General features: G+C 38.5%; 1 protein-coding gene across 4 annotated transcripts in view; it reads right to left on the bottom strand.

Annotated features, from left to right (window-relative positions):
- The window catches only part of PDPK1 (3-phosphoinositide dependent protein kinase 1), a 31,903-nt gene extending 14,355 nt beyond the window's left edge, over window positions 1-17,548 (bottom strand). Inside the window, exons 1-5 of one of the 4 annotated variants that reach the window (XM_041401905.1) lie at window positions 17,468-17,548; window positions 6,336-6,605; window positions 2,649-2,691; window positions 2,321-2,458; window positions 992-1,136 (exon numbers count right to left, since the gene is read on the bottom strand). In XM_041401905.1, the coding sequence (XP_041257839.1) occupies window positions 992-1,136; window positions 2,321-2,458; window positions 2,649-2,691; window positions 6,336-6,548 (539 nt within the window). In that variant the 5' untranslated portion in view covers window positions 6,549-6,605; window positions 17,468-17,548. Of the gene's footprint in view, window positions 1-991; window positions 1,137-2,320; window positions 2,459-2,648; window positions 2,692-6,335; window positions 6,606-16,896; window positions 17,039-17,218; window positions 17,373-17,467 lie in introns of those variants that run through there. The other 3 variants (XM_041401903.1, XM_041401904.1, XM_041401906.1) reach the window with 3 other exon arrangements.
- Window positions 17,549-20,947: the final 3,399 nt, after the last annotated feature.

The raw sequence follows: 20,947 nt of genomic DNA, 5'->3' as shown, positions 1-20,947 counted from the left end.
CTCCTCGTAGGGTCCTTCATATAAAAACAAGTACAAAGCAGCTCTTCTCCAGTAGGAGGCTTCCAATATAGGCTTAGTAACACTGACAATCATGCCACATTCATTTTATAAGCATCCTCTCAGCCTAAACACTGTACAAATGGGGGTTCTTGAACTTTCCCCCTGCCCCTATAGAATATATTATGTTTTCAGTGCGCTACACATCCATACCCCTTAGATTCAAATTATTTCACAAAAACTTGTATTTAAACAGAAAAACTGTTTTTGTAATAACAAAGAAATAATGCTATCAGAATTATAATCAGTCAGCTTTTTGCCAACTAGCATCTAGTGTCCCATGACAACGGCTTGGTAACCAAAACACAATAGATTTCTTACCCAAAAAGAAGTTCTGCAGCTCAGATGTTCAGCACTTAAAGCTTTATTTAATAAATATGAATAACAAAACATGACTATCCAAACAATATATTACATCAAGAACAAATTTGAAAGTACTACTTAAAACTTCGCTAATTTCACCACTTACCTAATTATTGTGCACCTTTGTGGAATTTGTTTACTCAGTGAAAACTGATATAGATTAATTTTACTTGATTATATAGTACACATTAAGCCACACACAAAAAGAATTCTAGTTACTTTTGCTACATAACAGCACAGGGAAAAAAGTAGTTACACAAAAAGTCACTTTCTGGTTTTCAGGCCAACTGATGAAGCTTGAAAGACAAGCTTTTGCTAATGTTAATTCAAGGCCAGAAGGTTTTCTTACTTTTTCCTGCTCCAACAGCTGGTATAACAGTGATTGGCTCTCCTCCTCAAGTTTCCCGTGTTTAACTACTGATGTTAACTGTGCTAGGGCTGATCAAACACTATTTGTGCTCTTTAGCTTTCCACAAAATCCAACTTTGCTTTTAGCTTCACAAAGAACATTTTTAGGAAACAACCCACCTCTTACATGATCAACTGCATGTCTGTCTCAACTCTGTATTACCTGTGAATGATTCCTTTGCCATGCAAATACTCCAGGGCTGATACAATTTCAGCAGTATAAAACCTTGTACAGGTCTCATCAAATGAGCCAATTTTGCGTATATACTTTAGCAGCTCTCCATTTTTGGCATAGCTAAGTCCAAAATCTGAATGTAACTTAGTTAAGGTTTATCTCTAAGCCACTCTAAAACAAAAATGTCCACAATCTTGTTCCAAAGAGAAGAATACTACTAAAAATACATGAACAGGGAAGTTGGTTAATTTGAAACTTTACAAATAGCAAGCCCAGGCAATTTCTTAAATATACCAACAACTCAGGACATGGGTCCAAATTTCTTAGTATAGCAAAATCTACATAAAGGGTTAACTTCACAGTTTTTCCAGAGAGTGACTTGGATAATTCATTTAAATGACATACAAAATTGTCCTCAGAGTTGTTTACAGTAATAACTGATAGAAGTTAAAAATTGTCGCATCACCTGGAAAGTACCACAGCAAGTGTTTACCATACAAAAGAGGCCCTCTGAGCTCACACTGCATGATATGTAGGGCTTGCCAGCACTATTAGCAGCCTTTGGGAAAAACAGAAAACTACTTACTGACCCCAGAAATAGACTGATTTATACCTTTACGCTTGGCACAGCCAAGTCCAAGCAGAAGGTTTAAGAGGAAATTCACATAATTAACATTTTCTTTGCAAAAAAAAAAAAAAGAAAAAAAAAAAAAAGAAAAAAAAAAAAAAAAAAAAAAAAAAGCCAACTGCCAAGCAATGAGCTTCCAGGATGAAACCGCACTTCGCAAGTGCAGTAGAGAGAGCTGGGAAAACACCAGCCCAAACAGAGGATTCACATTATTCTATAAGTACCTTCATCTTTACAGAAAAATTGTAATAGCTCTAATTGTAGAAATTAAACTAGTAGGAAATATTAGCTGGCTACCCCTATTTTAAATACAAGAATTACTGTGTTTTACTACAGATAGACAGATGGATATACACAGACACATATAAACATCAGGAATAAAACACTTCTGGAACACTTCTCATTGGATTGTTACAAGTCACTCTTCAACATTTCCCACATGGATAATTTGTTTAATTGCTCACCCATGTCTCACGAGACACTTACTCTTCTCTTTGAGAGAACCCACTCATTCAATCTGCTTAATTTCTGTTAAAAGCTACAAAAATTGCATCACATACATGAGGATATTTTAAATAGCTCAAGTTACCTCCATCATTTTCATTAGACCATTTTTCAAGGAATCAAAACTGGGCATTGTTATTACTCTTAAGAAAGTGTTACAGCAAGTTTTAATATGCAAAGGATACATAGCTTTTCATCATCTTGAAAGGTGAAGTAGAGCTTCACAAAAAAAGGGTGATCCAGACGGGACATTACATCTCTCTCTCGTGTCACATATGGTACCTTGTTTTCTTTTATGATATGACGTTTTTCTAGAATTTTAACTTAATGAAAAAAAGAGAGTAAAAATGAAAGAGGTACCAGTAAATGAAGCCCATTTTGCTTTGGAGTTTTTTCTGGTTACATTTCATTAACATAAAACCACTAATTCTGTTCCTTCAACAGGTGTTTTGTAACTGGACTACACTGATACTGTATTTTCAAGAAATTCACGTTAAAGGAATCAATACTTACTGGCATATTCTCTAGAACTTGCCAATTCTCGAGCCAAGACAACCTGTTGCCAGAGGAAAGAAAACATATTGTAACTGGCCACTAAACACATGCACTAACATTGATCTTCCAGTAGGTATTTGGAACACAGCAAAATATTTAAGCATATTATGCTGGCTACAGCAAGACTTCTGCAGAAACTCAGTTCAGCTGACTAATGTTTGTTTTGCCAAAAGACTTACACATCTAAGAGTGTAAATACTGAATTTTTTTTCCAGAAGAATTCTGAAGATTGTAATGTAAGTCACAAATTTTCTTAAAGGGGGAAACAAAAAGCAACAAGTACTCTGAGGAATACTTATAAAAATAATTGTCACAGTACTTTCCTTAATACAGATGGCAAAGATTGAAAGATAAATTTTATCCAAATGAGCAAAAGTAAGAAGTGAGACAGAACTTTCAACTCTTTACAGTTTGTTAAGAAAAAGATTTAAATAAAAGGAACAGAATATTTCCAATTAGTAGAAGCAAGGGATGAAATTTCAGGCAAGCAGGTTTACATTTTTCAAGAGAAATGCTTTTGGAGGAACACAAGGCCCATTTTCAAGACGGAACTCTATAAAAGGTCATTTTAGAGACAATCTGAAGTCTTCTTGCATGAATGCAACCAATAACCTTGTAACAACAGATGAGTACCGTTCTTTGTTTTTCTCATTTTAAGTTTATATCCATTTCAACACCTTGCTAAAAATCTCAACTTCATACTAATTTTTTTCATCACTGCACCAGGCTTGCCTCTAATCCCTTGTAAAATCAGTTATAACAGAGTACTCCAAAATATTACTACAAACACCTGATGCTAAATGTTAGGTATTTAGGAAATCTAAATAAGGCATTTTTTCATATGAAAGAAGTGCATGCAGCTGCACTCTTTAGTACTAGAAAATTGACCTCAGCTCAGTAGTAACAGGCAGCCTTAACTTTCTTTAAAATTTCATCTCCTAAAACCACATTGACATTTACAGCATTTGATCAATGAAAATTTCTACTAGAAATGTTACAAACAACCAGTCTGTTAACATCTGCCTCTCTGCATAAGGAATTTTTGAGATCCTTCTGTGTACACACATAACACTAGGTAAGATGTGCAGCTGAATGACAATGTTATCAACTTTGCTAATTTTTGTAGCTAGGTTTCATCAACCATATCTACCATGAAAGCTTCTGAAAGCAGGTCAGTTTAAAAGGCAGTTATTAAATAAAACCTCACATACACAGAGACCAAACTCAGATGGCAGAAGATATCAGCTGACACAGACGAAAATATATCTTGGCAAATTAAGCTAAAGACTGACTCTCCTCCAGTCCTGCACTGTATCCAACTTTTTACCATTGTATTTCACAGGTATTATCCACATACATTGATATTGAGCAGCTGTGTTCTAAGTACACTGAGCACTTACCTAATAGCAGGAGTACTTTGGTACCCTGAAGCTCCTTCCTCACCAATCAGATCTGAGCATACCATGTATCTTAATTTCCTCTTAACTAATAATCCAGAAAACAACAGTAGATATGCACAAAAAGCAAACAGAAAACCCCTCAGAGGTACATACTAATACAACGTCTCTGTTATCAGGGGCCTGAATCTTATCCACCCCATGGGAAGAAGTAATATCAATAAGGAATGTAAATTCTATACAAAGAAATTAGACATTAACTAGATAGCTTAAAAAAAAAGCCATAAAACCAAGAGAAAACAAAAGCATTCACAGAACATGTAAGCGTGTAAGTTGTAAATTCAGACAACAGCAAGGTAAGAAATGTAGTTAAACATCCCAAATCAAAGGAAGGGGAGAGGAAGGTGAGATAGGTAGAGCAGAGAACCCTCAGAGGCTACAGAGCAGAAATAACTGTCAACATACCTGGCATACATCATGACCAAGCCCCACTCTAAATTTAAACAAATACTTCAGGCTGCTAGAGATGAAATCTGCATTTAAGAACTGGTTTTGGTCAGACAATCATACTTCCTTAGAGCTCCTGTTTTTAAGAAAACCCTCATTTATAGGTGGAGACAAAACCAAGGTGGAATATATATGTACCCACCATACTGAAGGAGGTGAGCTATGCAACATGCCTCCTCAATCATGAGAATTACAATTTTTCCACCAATAACAGATATTATTCTGAAAGAAGACTGAAGCTGTCTACAAAGCAAGTAGATTCTCATTAATTTAAAAGTGCAGACCAACAAGTAGAAGGCCATGTATTTGTGTGTTCGTTTATATCAGGCATGGGTCCAAGAAGTTGCAGCTGCAGAAGAAGATCCCACAAAATTGGAGAGTGCTCTGAAGAAAAACCCTGAAGCCACATCATGTGTCTCTCTGTTGAATTTAAAACGCAGCCTTGGCATTAGGAAAGAGCTTGTGGCAGCATAAAAGAAGTCCAAGAAAATGGAATATATTCATTATGACCTTGAAGAAAATATTTCTTTAATCTGAAGCTGTCACTGGATATATGGTAATTTGAGGGCACCTATTTTTTCAGATAAACACTTTTTAGTTAGAATATTGATGAGGATCTTGGGGAGTACAGTCAGATCTCTGGGTCTACAACCTTGTTTATTACGAACAAATCATGCTTTTTAACAAGATGTTTTGATGACAACACAAAGATACATGCCCCCCCGATCAAATGCTCTGAAGTTGATACTTCAGAGGGTTGCGCTGCTGTCCAGGGAGACAGGTAGCAGAGTGCTGGACAAAGTTAATTCAGAGTCTCGGCTAAGCCCTATGAATTTCTCTACCTACACAGAATATGGCATTAACTTTCAGAGACCAAAAGCAGAAATGAAAAGAGTACTACTGAAGCAAAGTGTCCTGGTATACCCAAACCACTTTTGGATGCTTTAGGGAAACCTGCAAATTATGCAAACTACGTGTTTGAGCACAAATTACTCTTGGCAAGTACTATAGGCCTGCATACTAAACACTGCAGTAGGCTGTACTGGAAGAACCAGAAAACCCCAACATTTAGAGACCTACAACCAAAAATTGTACACAAGTATCATACGAAAAAGATACAGAAATATTATTGTCTTACAACTGGGAAACTACCAAACCATCAAATGAAAGTATTAAATGCTTCATGGATTCATTAAGGTAACACTTAAGTAATTCATTTTTGTGCAATGCTGTGGATGTAAGCAACAAACCATTTAAGGCTACTGAACACAAACATACTAACTGTGACTCACTAAATCCTCAAGGACCAGGGGCTGAGTAAGAATACCAGAGAAGTATCAGTGTTCTTTCTTTTGAAAGCATCTGGCAGTACCTCCTGCCATAGACAGGACATCACATAGTTTTTACCACAAGCTCCTAGAACAGTTCCAATCCTTTATATCAAACTTCTTACATAACCTGTTTTGGCTATCACACTTATATTAGAAAACAATGTTGATTAAACAGCCAAGCATCAAGTCGTTAGGATACAAGAGGATTTCTGATCAATTTAAGAGGAGCTTAAAAAAAAATTGCTACCCATATTTAGGATGACAATTTTAATAGTTAAGCTTAAATCCACTAAGTCCTATTCACTTACTCTTCAAGCTGTTCTCTCCATATTTCAATGTCATCAATCTTACACAACAAATTTTCAAGTTTATATAAGATATCTGTCACTTCTTATAAAAAGTAAAGTTACCGTTGAAAAAGATCCTTCACCAAGAATTTTCCCGAATTTGAAATCATCAGGTCGTTTCTTTCGAGGCTGTGGAGGCTGCTGTCCTGTATGTTGCTGCAAGGAGTTTGAATTAGATCTTGATTCAGGTGCTGTACCCTCCATGTTAGATCCCTGTCTGCTGCCACAAGCGGAAATGACAGGTGGAGTGCTGGAATCTGCTTGGTTCCTCACCATTGAAGGGGATGAACAGGAGCATAACACCACACTTGACTGGATTGGAACAGCATCATACTGAAACGAGAAAATTAAACTATTATTCCCATACCTGGCATAATTACCATGCACAACCATACTTTATTTCCATACAAGGATCACAAAAATTCTTTTTTGAAAGGGTTATGATTAAAAATCTCTGTAGGAGGGAATAAAATATTTATGTTGGAAATGGCAACAATTTGATAAATAACTCTTTTTAATTTCAATTTGATAAATAACTCTTTCTAGGTCATGCTGTCATACAGCCATAGGTCAAACATCTGAACACTTTAATTCAAGAATGCTTTTTTTGAACTCAAAAAAATGTTCCGAACGCCAAGTTATCAAATTTCATGGCATCTTCTCCTATGAATAACATGACCTTAAACTTCTAGTCATACAATAAACACCTGTATGTACCAGTAACATTAGTTCAGAGATACAAGTTACAATGAATTCTAAATAAACACGTGAAAACTTTAATGGAGACAAAGGACACATTCTTATTTTTTTACTCAGAATTTCAATTTCTCTGGTGGTATTTCCCTTTAGTACACATTGGGGAAGGACATAACATAGAAAGGAAGATCAGGTGGAGGGTTTAATAATCAGCAACACCTAAAACTTTTTTTGAAGAATGCTCTGGTTCATGACCTTTTAAAACAAGGGAGATTGCAGTACTTAAATTTTACATATGGCCACATAAAGACAATCCAACTGCAAAACAAAAAGAACAGATATAGCCCAGAAAACAGCAAATACAAGAAGACACACTCCTAAAACTGATAAATGTAATATGCACAGCAAATTGTAATTTATCAATTTTTAAGTAAGATCAAGGAACCTTGTGAAGTTGCCTTCTGCCCCTTTTGGCAATACACCACAATTAGTCTGTCAGGGACTGCTTCTGATGTTTTACTTGAAACCGGCCAGAAAACACAAACAGATAGGAGAGCTCTGCTAAGCTACCACTGAACACCAACAAAAAAAAGTACGTAAACAGAGGAAATATTTAAGAACATTAACACCATTTTTTAAAGCTCAGTATTCTAACATACATCCAGCAGAATTAAACTATGACTTAATGAAAATCACCAAATTACCTAATCTCAAAACAGATGTATTGTACAACCATGACAGAGAGACTATAACATACATCATGTTACCAAATTAAAAATTACTTCTCACAAAAAGAATTTTTTTGCCTCATGAATTTCAATTCAAAACCATTTTCTGCATTTTTGTCAGAAACCACCTTGGAAGGGAATTGGACTGGCACTCACTCATGCACTCACTCTTAAGGAACCTAGCTCCCAAATAAGCGATTCCTCATTTGGCTGTGCTCTGTGCAGTAGAGAAAAGCTGCCTTTATTTACTGCTAAAACTGATACTATTATTACGCATATACACATTAAAGTGTATGTGCTGTAGGTCACAGTTCTTTTTATGCCTTATATACATATATTTTAGACACCTTCTGCAGACTAACTATTGTCCCCAGAATTTTCATACCCCAGATGAATCACCTCTCCTTCAGACAGCTACTCACACAGCAGCATGTCTAAAGATACACACTAGCTAGAATTAAAAACAGATTATACCCTTTCCCACCAAGACTGCAGCAAGACTGACACAAGCATGAGTGCTCAGCAGCTGAAGTGATGCCAGTATAAAAACCATCCCATTAAATGAAATACAGTAAATAAAACATACATACACAGACTAAATATCGGGATCTAAATTATGAACTGGCTCCAGTCACAAATGGGGTTTTACAGGTAAATAAAGCAGTAACGTTGCGGGAGGAGGGTCTGATAAGATTCTGCAGCTAGCAAAATCACCTTGAAAAAGCAAACAAGCAAGAACATCCATCACAAAAGCATCAGAGCACTGTGAGAAAGAGAGGAAAAGGTGCTGGATGCTGTATGTTTCATTACACAGTAGCTGAAACTAAGTCACAATGAATATCAAGTATAGAAAAATCCTGAGGGAAGAGACAGGAGTAATGGACTTTGTAGGAAAAGGTTATTTTCGGTCAGGGTATAACATCAATTAGTCCCCTGACTTTCGCAAAGGAAAGTCAAGATTAGGAACAAGGAGGACAGAGGAACACGCAATAGATTTAAAAGGATCAGTTACCTAAGAAATGAACTATGCAACTAGGACTACACCTCAACGTTTATAGAAAAATGTAATTCCTACACTCGCCTTTTCACACTCCATATATTCTTCTTTAGTATTTTGTCCTGTATTATTTACCTTCTAAGTTTTATTTTGAAAGGCTCCAAAAACCATGTCTGCAGAAACCAAATATGCCTCTACATATAGGTTTTCACATATGCCTAAAACAGAATACAGGTCAGCTTATCTAATGTAACCCTGTACCATACTCTTGTAAAAATCAGACTTAAGATCCTTCTTCTACCAGATGCAGCCATTTTATTAGTGAGATACAAAGTCAGTAACTGAAATTTAAAATGTTCTAAACTGCATCTGCAATTCTCAGAAGCTTGAGGATGCTCTCCTTCTAGCAATTATCAACATTTCTCTGCTGGCAGCCAGTGAAAGCACAGATCCTCACACAGTAACAACAGACTGACCTATTGCATGTCATGTATCACCATAGACCATACTGATAACCACTTATCTAGTAATTCTGTCTCTTTAAAAACTAGTCTCTAACACTACTTTCCCAAACCCTTAAGGGTTCTTTTCATTTATTTTCATATAGAAGTAGTTTCATTCTTAGTATAACATACTTGAATTTGAAAACCTTTCAAGGAAGAAAATAACAAATCTGCTGAATATATGTGGCATTATAGATCAACAGTCATTTCAAAATCTCCATCAAGTAGTTTTCACTAAATAAATAGAAACAGTATTCCTTCTATTGATACATGAAGGAAGTACTAATACTGTTCTTTTCCCCACTAGTCTGCAAACAGTAGAAATAAACGAAGTGGAATCAATGCAAAAAACCCACTAGATAGGAAAAATGTGATCCTTTCTTCCCCGCCGCCCAAAAGGACTCATACCTTTTCCCTCTGCAATTCAGCATTTTGACAACTGCACTATCACTACAACTATTAATGTATTTATATTCATCAAACACATACCACACTTCTCTAAAGCAACTACAACCACAACTGCATCTCCTAGACTAGCTTTTTCCCACCACAAAATCTGCAACATTGTTTTCCTGAGACCATTCTATCAACACTGACAGCAGCAAAAAAATACTTTTAGAGACTGAGCTTCTAAAACTTCCAATATCCTTTACTTCTGTACTAAGTGACAGGATGCTGAACACTGAAGATGACTGAGAACACCTTTGGTATTGCTGAAATTCCGCTAGCAAGATCTATTACAAAGAAAATCAGTATGAACAGGATCCTGGCCTCTCAGCTGTCTGATAATAGTGAGTCTGACTGCTGACTACTACAGAATCTCAAGCTGCATTAAGACATAGGGCAGACATGATCATAGAACCTTTTCCATCTAACTACTTATAAAGATAATTTTTTTGGAAGCAGACCTTGGTAACAGAAAGTATTTTTTACACAAAGTAACATGACCTTTAAACCACAACTGGTACATTTGTTTTGATTATAAATAATGCTAATGAGACTATAAGCTAGAAGATTGGCACAACCCAAGATTCTGCTAAAGGCAGTTTAAGTTAGACAGGTTTGGCCTGAGCTGTTTTGTAAACTGTTTTGACCTTGTCATGTAAGCTAAAAGTTCTGAAAGTGAAATTTATTTTGTATTGCTTACAATTTAAACATTGACAACCTAGAGGTTTAAAATGAAAAAACTAAAAGCTAAGCAGTTCTATTTAATATATTCTTTTCATGGCACACTGGTTTTCAGAGGGTTGACAAAGATGCACCAACTGCGTGTGACACACATCTCATATCTGAAAAAGAGCATCAGAAGGAATAAAGGCATAATTAACAGATATTACACACAGCTTTTCCACTGGCCTCCTCACCCCTCATATCCCATAATTAAAATGTTAACCTTCTCTATGTTCCTCAATACCTAGTTGTGACAGTCTCCAGATCAAAGGTTACTGTGTAACACACCCTGAGAGCTCCAGCATATTCCAAAAGAAAAAGCAACTGATCAGGTCAGATACTTAGATGGGCCTGAATATATGTCCTCAAATTATCATAGTACCTAAAATGAGACTGCAGGCAAAAGCAGTGTAGTTCAGGTACAAGAAACTGAAGATACAAATCCACTGATTCAGAGTAACAAAATCCAACTGAAGGCCTCCCATTTCAGTGCAGAGAGCACAGTACAGTTTGCACCAATAAATACCAATCCCATACAGGAATTGTTTGCAGGAAGTGTAATGATTATTGTGTGACCCTTATCAATATTTAACACCAGTTTTACTTTCATAAATTCTGTTGTTGCACCAGAGTGAAGCACCCTCAATGAAGAAAACCCAGAGCAATAATAGGTAGTGTGCTTTCATAAACTGCAGTAAACATCAGTTCTCAGACCTTATATGCTCATGTCTATTTATGCTCTGGATGTCTGTCTAAAAATGGATTGTCAGACTTTCTGCTAAGTGACCAACAGCATCCTCTTTCTATTAACCAATTGTACATGCATCTGCATGGAGAGAAATAATATACTGACTAATGAAAATCCATTGTGTGCCAATTTCTCTTTATATACACTTTGAATATGCTTAGAAGTTTGTCAGATAATCTCAAGAATTCAACAGTACATCTATCTGCCAAGATTATTATTGCCTTTAAGTAATTAAAATACTAGCCTAAAGAGAAAAAAATGTTCACTAGAAAAGGATGCTATCAGTCTGTCTTTTTACTGTAACATAAAATCAAGCATGTAATGAACGGGACAAAAGTCACAGTAAGCCAAGTCTCAGAAGTACTTTGACTGCATCACACAGCTCGTTAACTGTTCACCCACTTAACAGGTTAACTTTGACACCAAAATACATACAGCCATATTAAAACATCACAGTAATTGGGAGGTATTTAAAGACATGTACTCTGCTCACACTTTCAGCTTGACAGAAGTTCAGCAGGACTTCTAAGAGCAAACACTTCTCTCAAAAAAAAAAAAACTAAAAAAACCAAACCAAAACAAAACAAAAAAAAAAAAAAACCCACAAAAAAAAAACAAACCCCAAACCAAAAAAAGACAGGACACACTTTCCTGTAGAGTTCTTTGAAGACAATAGTAAGTCAAACTGCAGCAAAGAAACCCCACTCTATGTATTAGTTATTTGTAGATATTTAAAAAGCATTGACCTCAAACATTAATCTTGTGATCTCATGTAGCTGTGGTTTGCACTTATGTTGCATAGAGCTGCATCAGCACTCTTTCAAACCTCATCATCAAATGGCATGCAAAAGATTACTGTAGAGAACTTAAAATTTAGCACATAAGCCAACAAACTGCTCCTTTAACATCACATATCTTGAAGAAACTGATTTTCGCAGTCAGCAAAACAGTCTGATGCCAAACAATTTGTCAAAATCTATACTTTGATCAAGGTTCATAAATGGTTACCTACTACTACATTTAAATGAACATATTAAAACCTCATAGTTCAATTACAAAAACTATTTTAACGCAAATTCATTTTGCAAGAGAATCGGAAGTCACATCTATCTACGGTGAAGTTTTTTGATCTCAGAAGTTGCCACATGAAAAAACTGTTGTTTAAAGAGTATTTTTATGAATTAACCATGCAAATTTCAAAAGCATTAGGCTGCATAAAAGGAGTGGGTTTTTATTGTTCTTGTCCAGACAGACTGCTATACTAACCGATTAAAGAAGTCTAGGCTCTAACCCACCAAAACAACTATGCCCACCTTCATGCCCAGTGTCATTTGAAATCTCTATAAAGCTGAAAGGTAAGCACTCATTGAAGTACTCCATAGAACTGTTTCCCCAAAAAATCTCTTAACAAAATACCTTGATAGAAATAACCATAATTTAAAAAACAATAAAAGACCTTTAAAAACCTTGTCCTGGTAATACATTTCAAGAATAAAGACTGTACAAATTAACGGAAGGAGAAAGCTTGAAAGCTTCAAGCTTTCCCCTATTCAAACATACTATTTTACCAAAAATGGCTGGTACCTCTGCAGTAGTGGCAAACAGAAGTACTGTTTGTCTACTGCCATTTCTTCCTCTGTGCAGTAAATCCATAACACAGTTCATCCATAAGTGAGTAATGAGGATATCAGCTTCATATTATATTAGCAAAAATATATCCAAGAGGCTCAATGCTTTGGAAGCACAGAGAACACCTCTACATTCTTAGATTGTTTTGGCCTTTAGGGAATAAAGGTATTTTATCCACAAGACCACTTTCACTTCTAGAGAAATTAACTTTTCACATACCAAGTAATGCTGATCCAAAATTTTAGTTTATGCAAATGCCCTTCTCCAAATTTGACAACTTTACATATAGTGATATTTCTTGCCACTGACTTCCAAGATTCTAATTCCAAAATCATGTAGGGATTAAAGCTAATGAAAGGATTTGTAAGAACCTGCATATCAGCCACTTACCCTCTAACTTCCTCTACTGCTAAGCAAAGCATTAAATTCCAATCATCTTCAGAGACAGACTATTTAAGGCCTCCTTCCACTGCCTAGTACTTCAAAACAAATCAGAAACAGGAAACCACTCAAATCTCCAAGAACCTAAAGTCAGCCTACAGCCCAAACAGCTATAATGTAAACAATCCACTGAGAATTAATTTGACATAAACAGATCTAGGCTAGCTCGCAAGAAAACAAAAGCCATCTGTGATCACCATAGTCTGGATCTCAGGATACACCACCAGCTATCTCACAAGGCACACTGATAATCAGGTGCTGCACGGCATAGATGGGGACTCAGGCTAGCAAACACAAAAGGGATTCCTATGCCAGGCTCCTTGCTAGCAACAACAGGAGGCAGAGAACAGCTTGGGGTGAAGAACAGAGAAGCAGACACACCAAGGTGGCAGTATATAGATGGAGCACATGTACGAAGAGCCATGGCACAGTCAAGAAATGTAAATTCCTGCAGGATTACTAAAGAACCAAACATTAAATTTACTATTTTTTCAGAAGAATGTGCTAAATAAGTTAATCTTTGCAATTTTTCACCATAAAGAATTATAAAATATTTGCAAGTGAAGTATTTAGAGCTTGTCTTTTAAAGCAGAAATCAATTTTCAAGTTCAATATTTAACCACACAGCAAACCACTTATTTCCTACAGCAATTTTGATTTCAATTCATATGGCATGAAAAATAAGGTTCTAGACCAAATAGCTAGCTTTGTGTATTTTGTCTACAGTCCTTTCAGGTGCTTTAGATTGCAGTAAGTTTCTACAAGCTTACCTGCAAATAAGATGTCAGAAGGGGAAGTGGGAAGGGAGGAAAATCCGCTTCTTCCACTTTTTTCCTTCTTTATTATATATACATAATCTGACCTGGCCACTTGCAAAGACAGTTTTTTCCATTTGAAATACCAGAAACAGTAATTACTTGGCATCATACACATTCTTTGGAAAGCTCCAATATGAGGAACTTGGAAAAGGATTTTATCTTTCAAACATAGTGTTTTCTCAATTAAGGTCACTCGCGTATTGTCTGAATGCCATAAATGTGCTAGTTCTACACCAATCCGTATAGCTTTTCTTGACAAATACATATATAAAAATACAAGTTTTCTGTTAAAAAAACAGGTATTACTAAAATATTTCACATACTCACAGACCAAATTTATTTTTATTACTTTGCCAGCTAACTACATTTTTCAGTCTAACAAAGTGATTGTGCCCCTGGTTTCATGCCTTCTGTACAAAAATTCCTGCAAGTACCTCAGTAGTCAGCATCCCTTTCCAAGATTTTCTGGAAATGCTGCCTTCTAACTGATCTGCTTTAGGAAAGTGCAATGAGCCTGAGCCTGCAGGGTATCTTACAACATCCAGCTACAGTAATCTACCTGTAGAGTTTCAAGAGCTAAATTAAACTTTACTTCTGGCACTGTAATAGATCAACAACCCAAAGAAAAACTTGTTTAAAAAAAAAAAAAAGCCTACCTACGTGGTAGAATTATTGTTTAGTAGAACATCCCTATTATACTCAGATTATTCTGTGGATCATGTTCTTTCCACTAACTCTAAGAACTTTTAATGTTAGAAATATGAATGCATATAAAACTGCTCCTCTTAAAACTTCTGATTTTTCCACCTTTGAGCACCATTTCAACATCCTTGTTTTCTAATCCTGCAGCCTGCTTTGGTAAGGGATTTGACACCTAGAACATTTACTGAAAACTTATCCCAGTTAAAAGCCCATACATGAGTGATAAAGACTAGTCATGGCTTTATGATGAAAAGAAGGGAACATTAAATAGACAGGCTTGAAGGGTTTTCCCTACATATGTACCAGGAAATTTTATACCTACAAATAACTACGAACAGAACTCTTAACATAGTGTGATCTAATTCTTAACATAGATGCAAAACTTACTCTATGTAAGCTCTGTGAGCCCAGTTCTTTGTAGTTCATATTAGTTCCACTGGGAAAATAAAAAGAAGCTATCAATTTTGTTCAGCCAGATCCATGACTACACTATAGGCTTTATCAGGTCAGGAACACTGGTAGAATCTAGTAACTGCTAGTGCAGTTGAACAGTCCAGTGAAGATGTTGCTGCAAATGAAGATGTTAATTACCATACTTCCAGACTCCTCATTTTGAGAGGAAGGGCACTTCTTGGTTTGAGACCCAATATACTCATAATAAGATTAACAGCAAGTAACTAACACCAGACTGGAATCTGCAACTAAAGCTGCACTAAAATGCTTTCCTTCTCAGAAGTACAACTCCCTCCTTATGTCACGTCTTCAGAAAATAATGGAACATTTTAGGAATTGTCTGTTCATACAGAAATACAGAAAACTGTTTTGGCAGAGAATTGCTAGAATGTTCCTTTCAAAGCTGTGCTCTATTCACACCTCCCCTCCCTAATCCCTCTTATGCATTTATAATTCAGTCATCATGGAACTCATTATGTCATTAACTCCATCACATAAACATTAACAGTAACTTGCTCAGTCTCAGAAATACTGGATTTCCCATATTTGATATCCTCTGAATTACAAAAAGGTTAGCTAAATTGGGCCACCTGTATCTGGTACTGCCTGTCAGTACACTCACCTAACCAGGAAAATATTAAATAGAATACAAGAGAAGGAATTAAAAAGAATTATCCTGATAAAATACCCTAATTTTTACCTAAACAGTCATCAGTTGCATTCTTAATTTTTCCCCTCTCTACATGTTTTTCTTATGGGCAAGGACCTAAATTGTATATAGAAAAGGAACAGAAAGGCAAGTATTTTTGAGAAAAAAACCCAAAAAAGATGGGCAAAAAACAAGAGCAGAAACACAAAGGGAAGCATACTTTCTGTTTAAGAGTCCAAGTAAACAGAAGTCATCTCTGATGCTAAGAAGAAGCTTTATAGAGCTGTATCAACTATCAAGAAAGCAAAACTAATTCCTTTAATAATCAAAAACTGGTTTATCTCATAGTCCTTGATTATGTGCTCTGTAGAGCATTTATGTGCTCTGTAGACTTATTCACACAGGACTTCTCAACTTCAGTCAACAAATTATTTTGAGTAATACCCTGATGAAAAAAATCACTGAGCATGAAGAGGAGAGCACACTGAAACAGCATGTCAAGAATCAACAGTGCTGTGCTATTCTCCACAGAAAACCCTCCTTAGCCAATTCCAACTGATGAAAAGGTTTTAAGTGTTGCAGAATGAAGCTTGGCAACTTGCAATTGACAGAACACAAGACCCAGAACAGCAGCATGCACGTGAGGATAAGGAACATATCACTGCCAGGTAGTTTTGCCAACACAAGTGAAAGCTGATGATTATTTTCCTTTTCATGAGGGAATGTCTACGCTAACTGAACAGTATAACTTACAACACAAAAGAAGATTTACCATTACCACCTCTGTATACCATCTACAACTCCATCTTCTAGGCAGGTCACTGCACACAAACCGAGTATACGCTGTCAGACTAACGTAAACAACTGCATTTGAAACGGCGTCCTACCGTGACCCTCGCGATCTTCCTCACGCGTTTGTTCCTACTACAAAAGAAATCGATTACAGAGTGACAGGTAGCCCCTACAGAGCAACAACACCTGATCTCCCGTCGGGAAACGGCCCGGCATAGCCACGCCAACGCCCCGTACCGGAACCGAAGACGGAGGTCCGCGAGAGGCCGCGGTGCGGCCCCTTCACTATCGGCCTCACCTCCTGCCGGGAACGGGCACGAACGTCCCTCCACGCTCGGGGACGAACGGAACCGTCCCGCGACACCCGCGGAGAACCAGGAGCGGGGAGCGGAAGAAGGACCGCGAGCAGCAGCAACAAGAGCGGCCCCACGGGCGGCTGCGCCCGCTCACCCGCCCTGTTCCAGCGAGTGCAGGAGGCGGGGCCGTTCGCGAAAGCCCACCGCGATCCCGCCGCCGCCAGAGCGCTGGGCACGGGCGGCCACCTCTCACGGGCCGGCCCTCACGCCCGGGCCTACTTATTCCCCCAGCACCCTGAGGGCCGCGGCCCCGGGCAGACTCACCAGGGGGCTGCCGGTGCTGGCCATGGCCCGCGGGCCGCTCCCCGCGCCCGGACTCACCAGGGGGCTGCCGGTGCTGGCCATGGCCCACCGGGACCACTCCCCACCCGTTCCGCGCCAGGCGCTCGGCCCAACCTGAGCCAATGGGGCGCCCGCGTCCCCCGCCCCTGACGTCACCACAACAATCCCCCCGCCGTAGGCGGGCTTTCCGCGCACTGCGCTCGCTCATTGGTGGCCGTAGCTGTTACTCACACTCGGGCCCGGCCAGAGCGTCCCCCGGCAGCCTCAGCGCCCGAGCCGACGAGAGGATGCGCAGTTGTGGGATGACGCCCCCAGGAAGCTGCGTGTGATGAGGGCGGAAGAGGGCGGGGCCGGCAGCGCCTCCCGCGGTGGCCGTGTCACGGCGCCGTGCGAGCGGGGGCGGCGGCGGCAGCTCGGAGCTCAAGTGCGTTATAAATGCAATTCCAGTGCGGGTATTCGCTCCTGAGAACCCGCCTCGTCTGCGTAACACCGCGGTCCCGTGCCCGTTCTGACAGGCTATTTTCCCCGCGGTGCCCATTAGCCGCTCTCTGTCGGCCGCGGGGGCCGGGAGGGACGGGCCAGCGGTGCACGACGCTGCAGCGAACAAACTGAGTTTGTCAAGGAATTCCTAGAATGGTGAGGGATTACTCAAAAGGATGAGGCAGGAAAAGACCATCTAGTTTACTGACTATCAGAATCTACAAAATACAGATATTTAGCTTCCAGTTGGGGTGGCGTGGAGGGCCAGGGTAATCGCCGTGTCTCAGGGCTGATCCACTTTTTTCATAAAGATTTTTAAAGAAACCAGCCTAAATCAGCTTTCCTGTATGACAATTTTCTCATCCTTCTGCAGATAAGTAGAAAAATTGATCATAATCTTGTAGTAGGTTGGATGCATGGATCGGTGGATGTGTGTGTGCTCGTGTGTATGCCTTCTTTTATTGTAAGCCTACGTTTGCTGTTCAGACTATCTGTATTTTAGGCCTCTCAGAGAAACTCTTCCAAGTACCAAAAGCTTGTGTGTAACTTAGGGCAGTAGTGCTGTAACTGTGTTTGTAGCTACTGAATGACACTGTGATGGTTTTCACATATGTGAGATCAAAGAGATTATCCTGGCAAAAAGGCAGCTTCTTTCCATGTGATCTGGTAAGAATTTTCTCTCCTCTGTTACAGTTTTGGGTCTAACTAGACAGTATCATAATAGTTCACACAGGGGCTTGAGCAGTTGGATTTATGTTTATATCCTTGGATACTTTTATAAGGCTCAAAAAGTATCAGGCTCATCACAAAGCTAGTAAAATTTCTGGATCATACACAGGAAGTTTACAGCTATTTCAAACATCATATTGCCAAGAGTTGTGAACGCAAAGAAAAGGAAGGAACCAAAAATATCAGACTTGCAAAAATACTACATGACTACTCAGTTAAGCTGTGTATATCAAGGCAGTTCTGTGCAAACACACATCCTGTTCCAGCATGGCTTACTTGGGCACATATGATACTCTGATTCAGCTTCCCTGGGCTGTGGATCATCTGTACAGACTATGTGTATTCCAGCATGGATGAGCCAAGGCAAACACAAAGCAGGCAACAGCATCACTATAGGCAATTTGCTAGGTTCTGCTGCTTAATATCAGCAAACTGTAACATTTTCCTTTCTAGAAAAGCAAATGGTGCCTTTAGAATAGAGGTAATAAAATACACAGTAGCATTTAAAGCCATGAAATATCAATATCTTATGTAATCCTTCGAGATGACAATGCTGTAGAGTCCAATGGCTTCATCTGGCAGAGTTTAGGGTACCAAACCTGCTGGAAAACTTGGACAGTAGATATTTTTACCTCCTGTTCAGTTGAAAACAAACTGAGAAAATAAAATTAGTTAGGAAAGGGGACAACCACAACATCTGCACGTTTGTCATCAGTCTTGGGAAAAAGGGAGAGTGAAGGCCCATTACTGTTCAGGAAAGGAAGTGGATGGTAGATTGTGTGTAATGGGTTGAAGAATAGAGCACACCATTTTTCTTCCATTGAACAATCTAGTTTTAACAATGAAGATAATATTATTAATTTCAACAAGATAATAGCACACAAAACATCTGAGTTGAAGTCCTTAGCACATGTGTTAAATTCTGTAGGAACAGATGAAATTTGCCTTAAAGTTTTGGGGTTTTTTGGAAAATTAAAACAAAAACACCAAAACCAAACAAATAAACAACCCCAAAGAAAAAAACCCAAAGCAAAACGTAAATAACTGAAGCAGTCTCTGCAATGTTAAAAGAGACTTGTTGGGGGCTATCCAAACTACCTGAGAAGCCATTTCTGAGAAGCCATTCAAGGAACCTAGAGGACTTCAGAAAGATAGTGTCTCATCTTCAAATGTAGGAAAGGTAAGGCGCAAAATAATGCTACAGCAAGTGGATAAACACAGAAACAATATAACTTCCATCTCTGACAAGAAAGTTTACTTGCTGCTAACAGGGTAGGTAGTATATAATTTGACTTTGCTAAGATTTTTGACACAGTTCAATTTTAAAGGTATACTAAGGAAGCTAGTTGACCTAAATGGTAGCAGCTAGTCTTGTTAATGAACTATTAAATTTTTTGATAATGCATTTGAGTCTAATCATTAACAGTTCCTTGTTAAAGTGGAATGACATTTCAAGGGGGATTCCAGGCTCAAACTTGGTCTGATTCAATATTTTCATTAGTTTTGGTAATGAAATAGAAGTATGTATACAAGATTTGTAGGAAGGATTTTAGTCACTTGGGGAGACAAAAATGAAGAGGAAAAATATTTTGATATATTTGAAATACACTCTAATATGGAATTACATAGAGTGCAAAGCAAAGCACTTCAAAAAAGAAAGCAAATGTATTAATATAAATTCTGAAATAATAATTTGCTAGCAATATATTGAAATAGGATGTGAGAGCTACAGGGTACCAGAACTTACATAATTAAATAATAGTTAGTTTTTGCAAATAAATACTATTTTAACATGTGATGACATATAGAATTGGAGAACGGCAGCTAGTACTTCTTTCATTCTTCGTGTAACAAACGAGGATGCGGTTGAATAAGTATATCCAAGTCTAGGCATGATGCCTTCGGGAAGATGTGAGGCAGTTGGAGAGAATCGGGGGAAGGAAACGCTGCCTGGGGGGGGACGCGGAGGAACCGTCCGGGATCCGCCAGCGGGGGGCAGCCACGGGCCGAGGGGCAGCGTGCTGGGCCGGGGAGGGGGACACTGCACAGGGGACAGGGGGACACTGCACCATCCACCCAAGGGGACTATCCAAAGTACCTGAAGCCCGCACCCAGGGGCCATACAAGAAGCAACACAAAAACAGAACTGAAGGCAAACTTTGTCCCTCAGACCTGAATGGAGGCTAATAGAGCCCCCACGCCCTGGGCAGTTTATGTGAGTAGAAGTCCCAGGTGAGACAGAAAAATCAAACCAAACCAAACAAACCCAACAACCCCCAAACACACCACCAAAAAGCATACCTACAATTCAAAATCTTTGTCACAGAACATTTCCAGCTCCTTAGTGGCTTACAAGCACTACTTAAATATCTTCCAAAATAGTTTATTTTGGCAAAACTCAACAGAAGAAAAAGGGGGAAATGCTGTCTACTTTGTTCTGTTTGCAGGTGATACGTATAGCATGTGCTCAGTAGTCCCAGGATATGAAAGGCTTCACAGGTT

Source organism: Onychostruthus taczanowskii, unplaced genomic scaffold (assembly GCF_017590055.1).
Source record: "Onychostruthus taczanowskii isolate IOZ18803 unplaced genomic scaffold, ASM1759005v1 scaffold19, whole genome shotgun sequence".
NCBI classification, from domain to species: domain Eukaryota; kingdom Metazoa; phylum Chordata; class Aves; order Passeriformes; family Passeridae; genus Onychostruthus; species Onychostruthus taczanowskii.
Note: the sequence above shows the minus strand (reverse complement) of the source record. Positions and strands in the feature narration are given on the sequence as shown.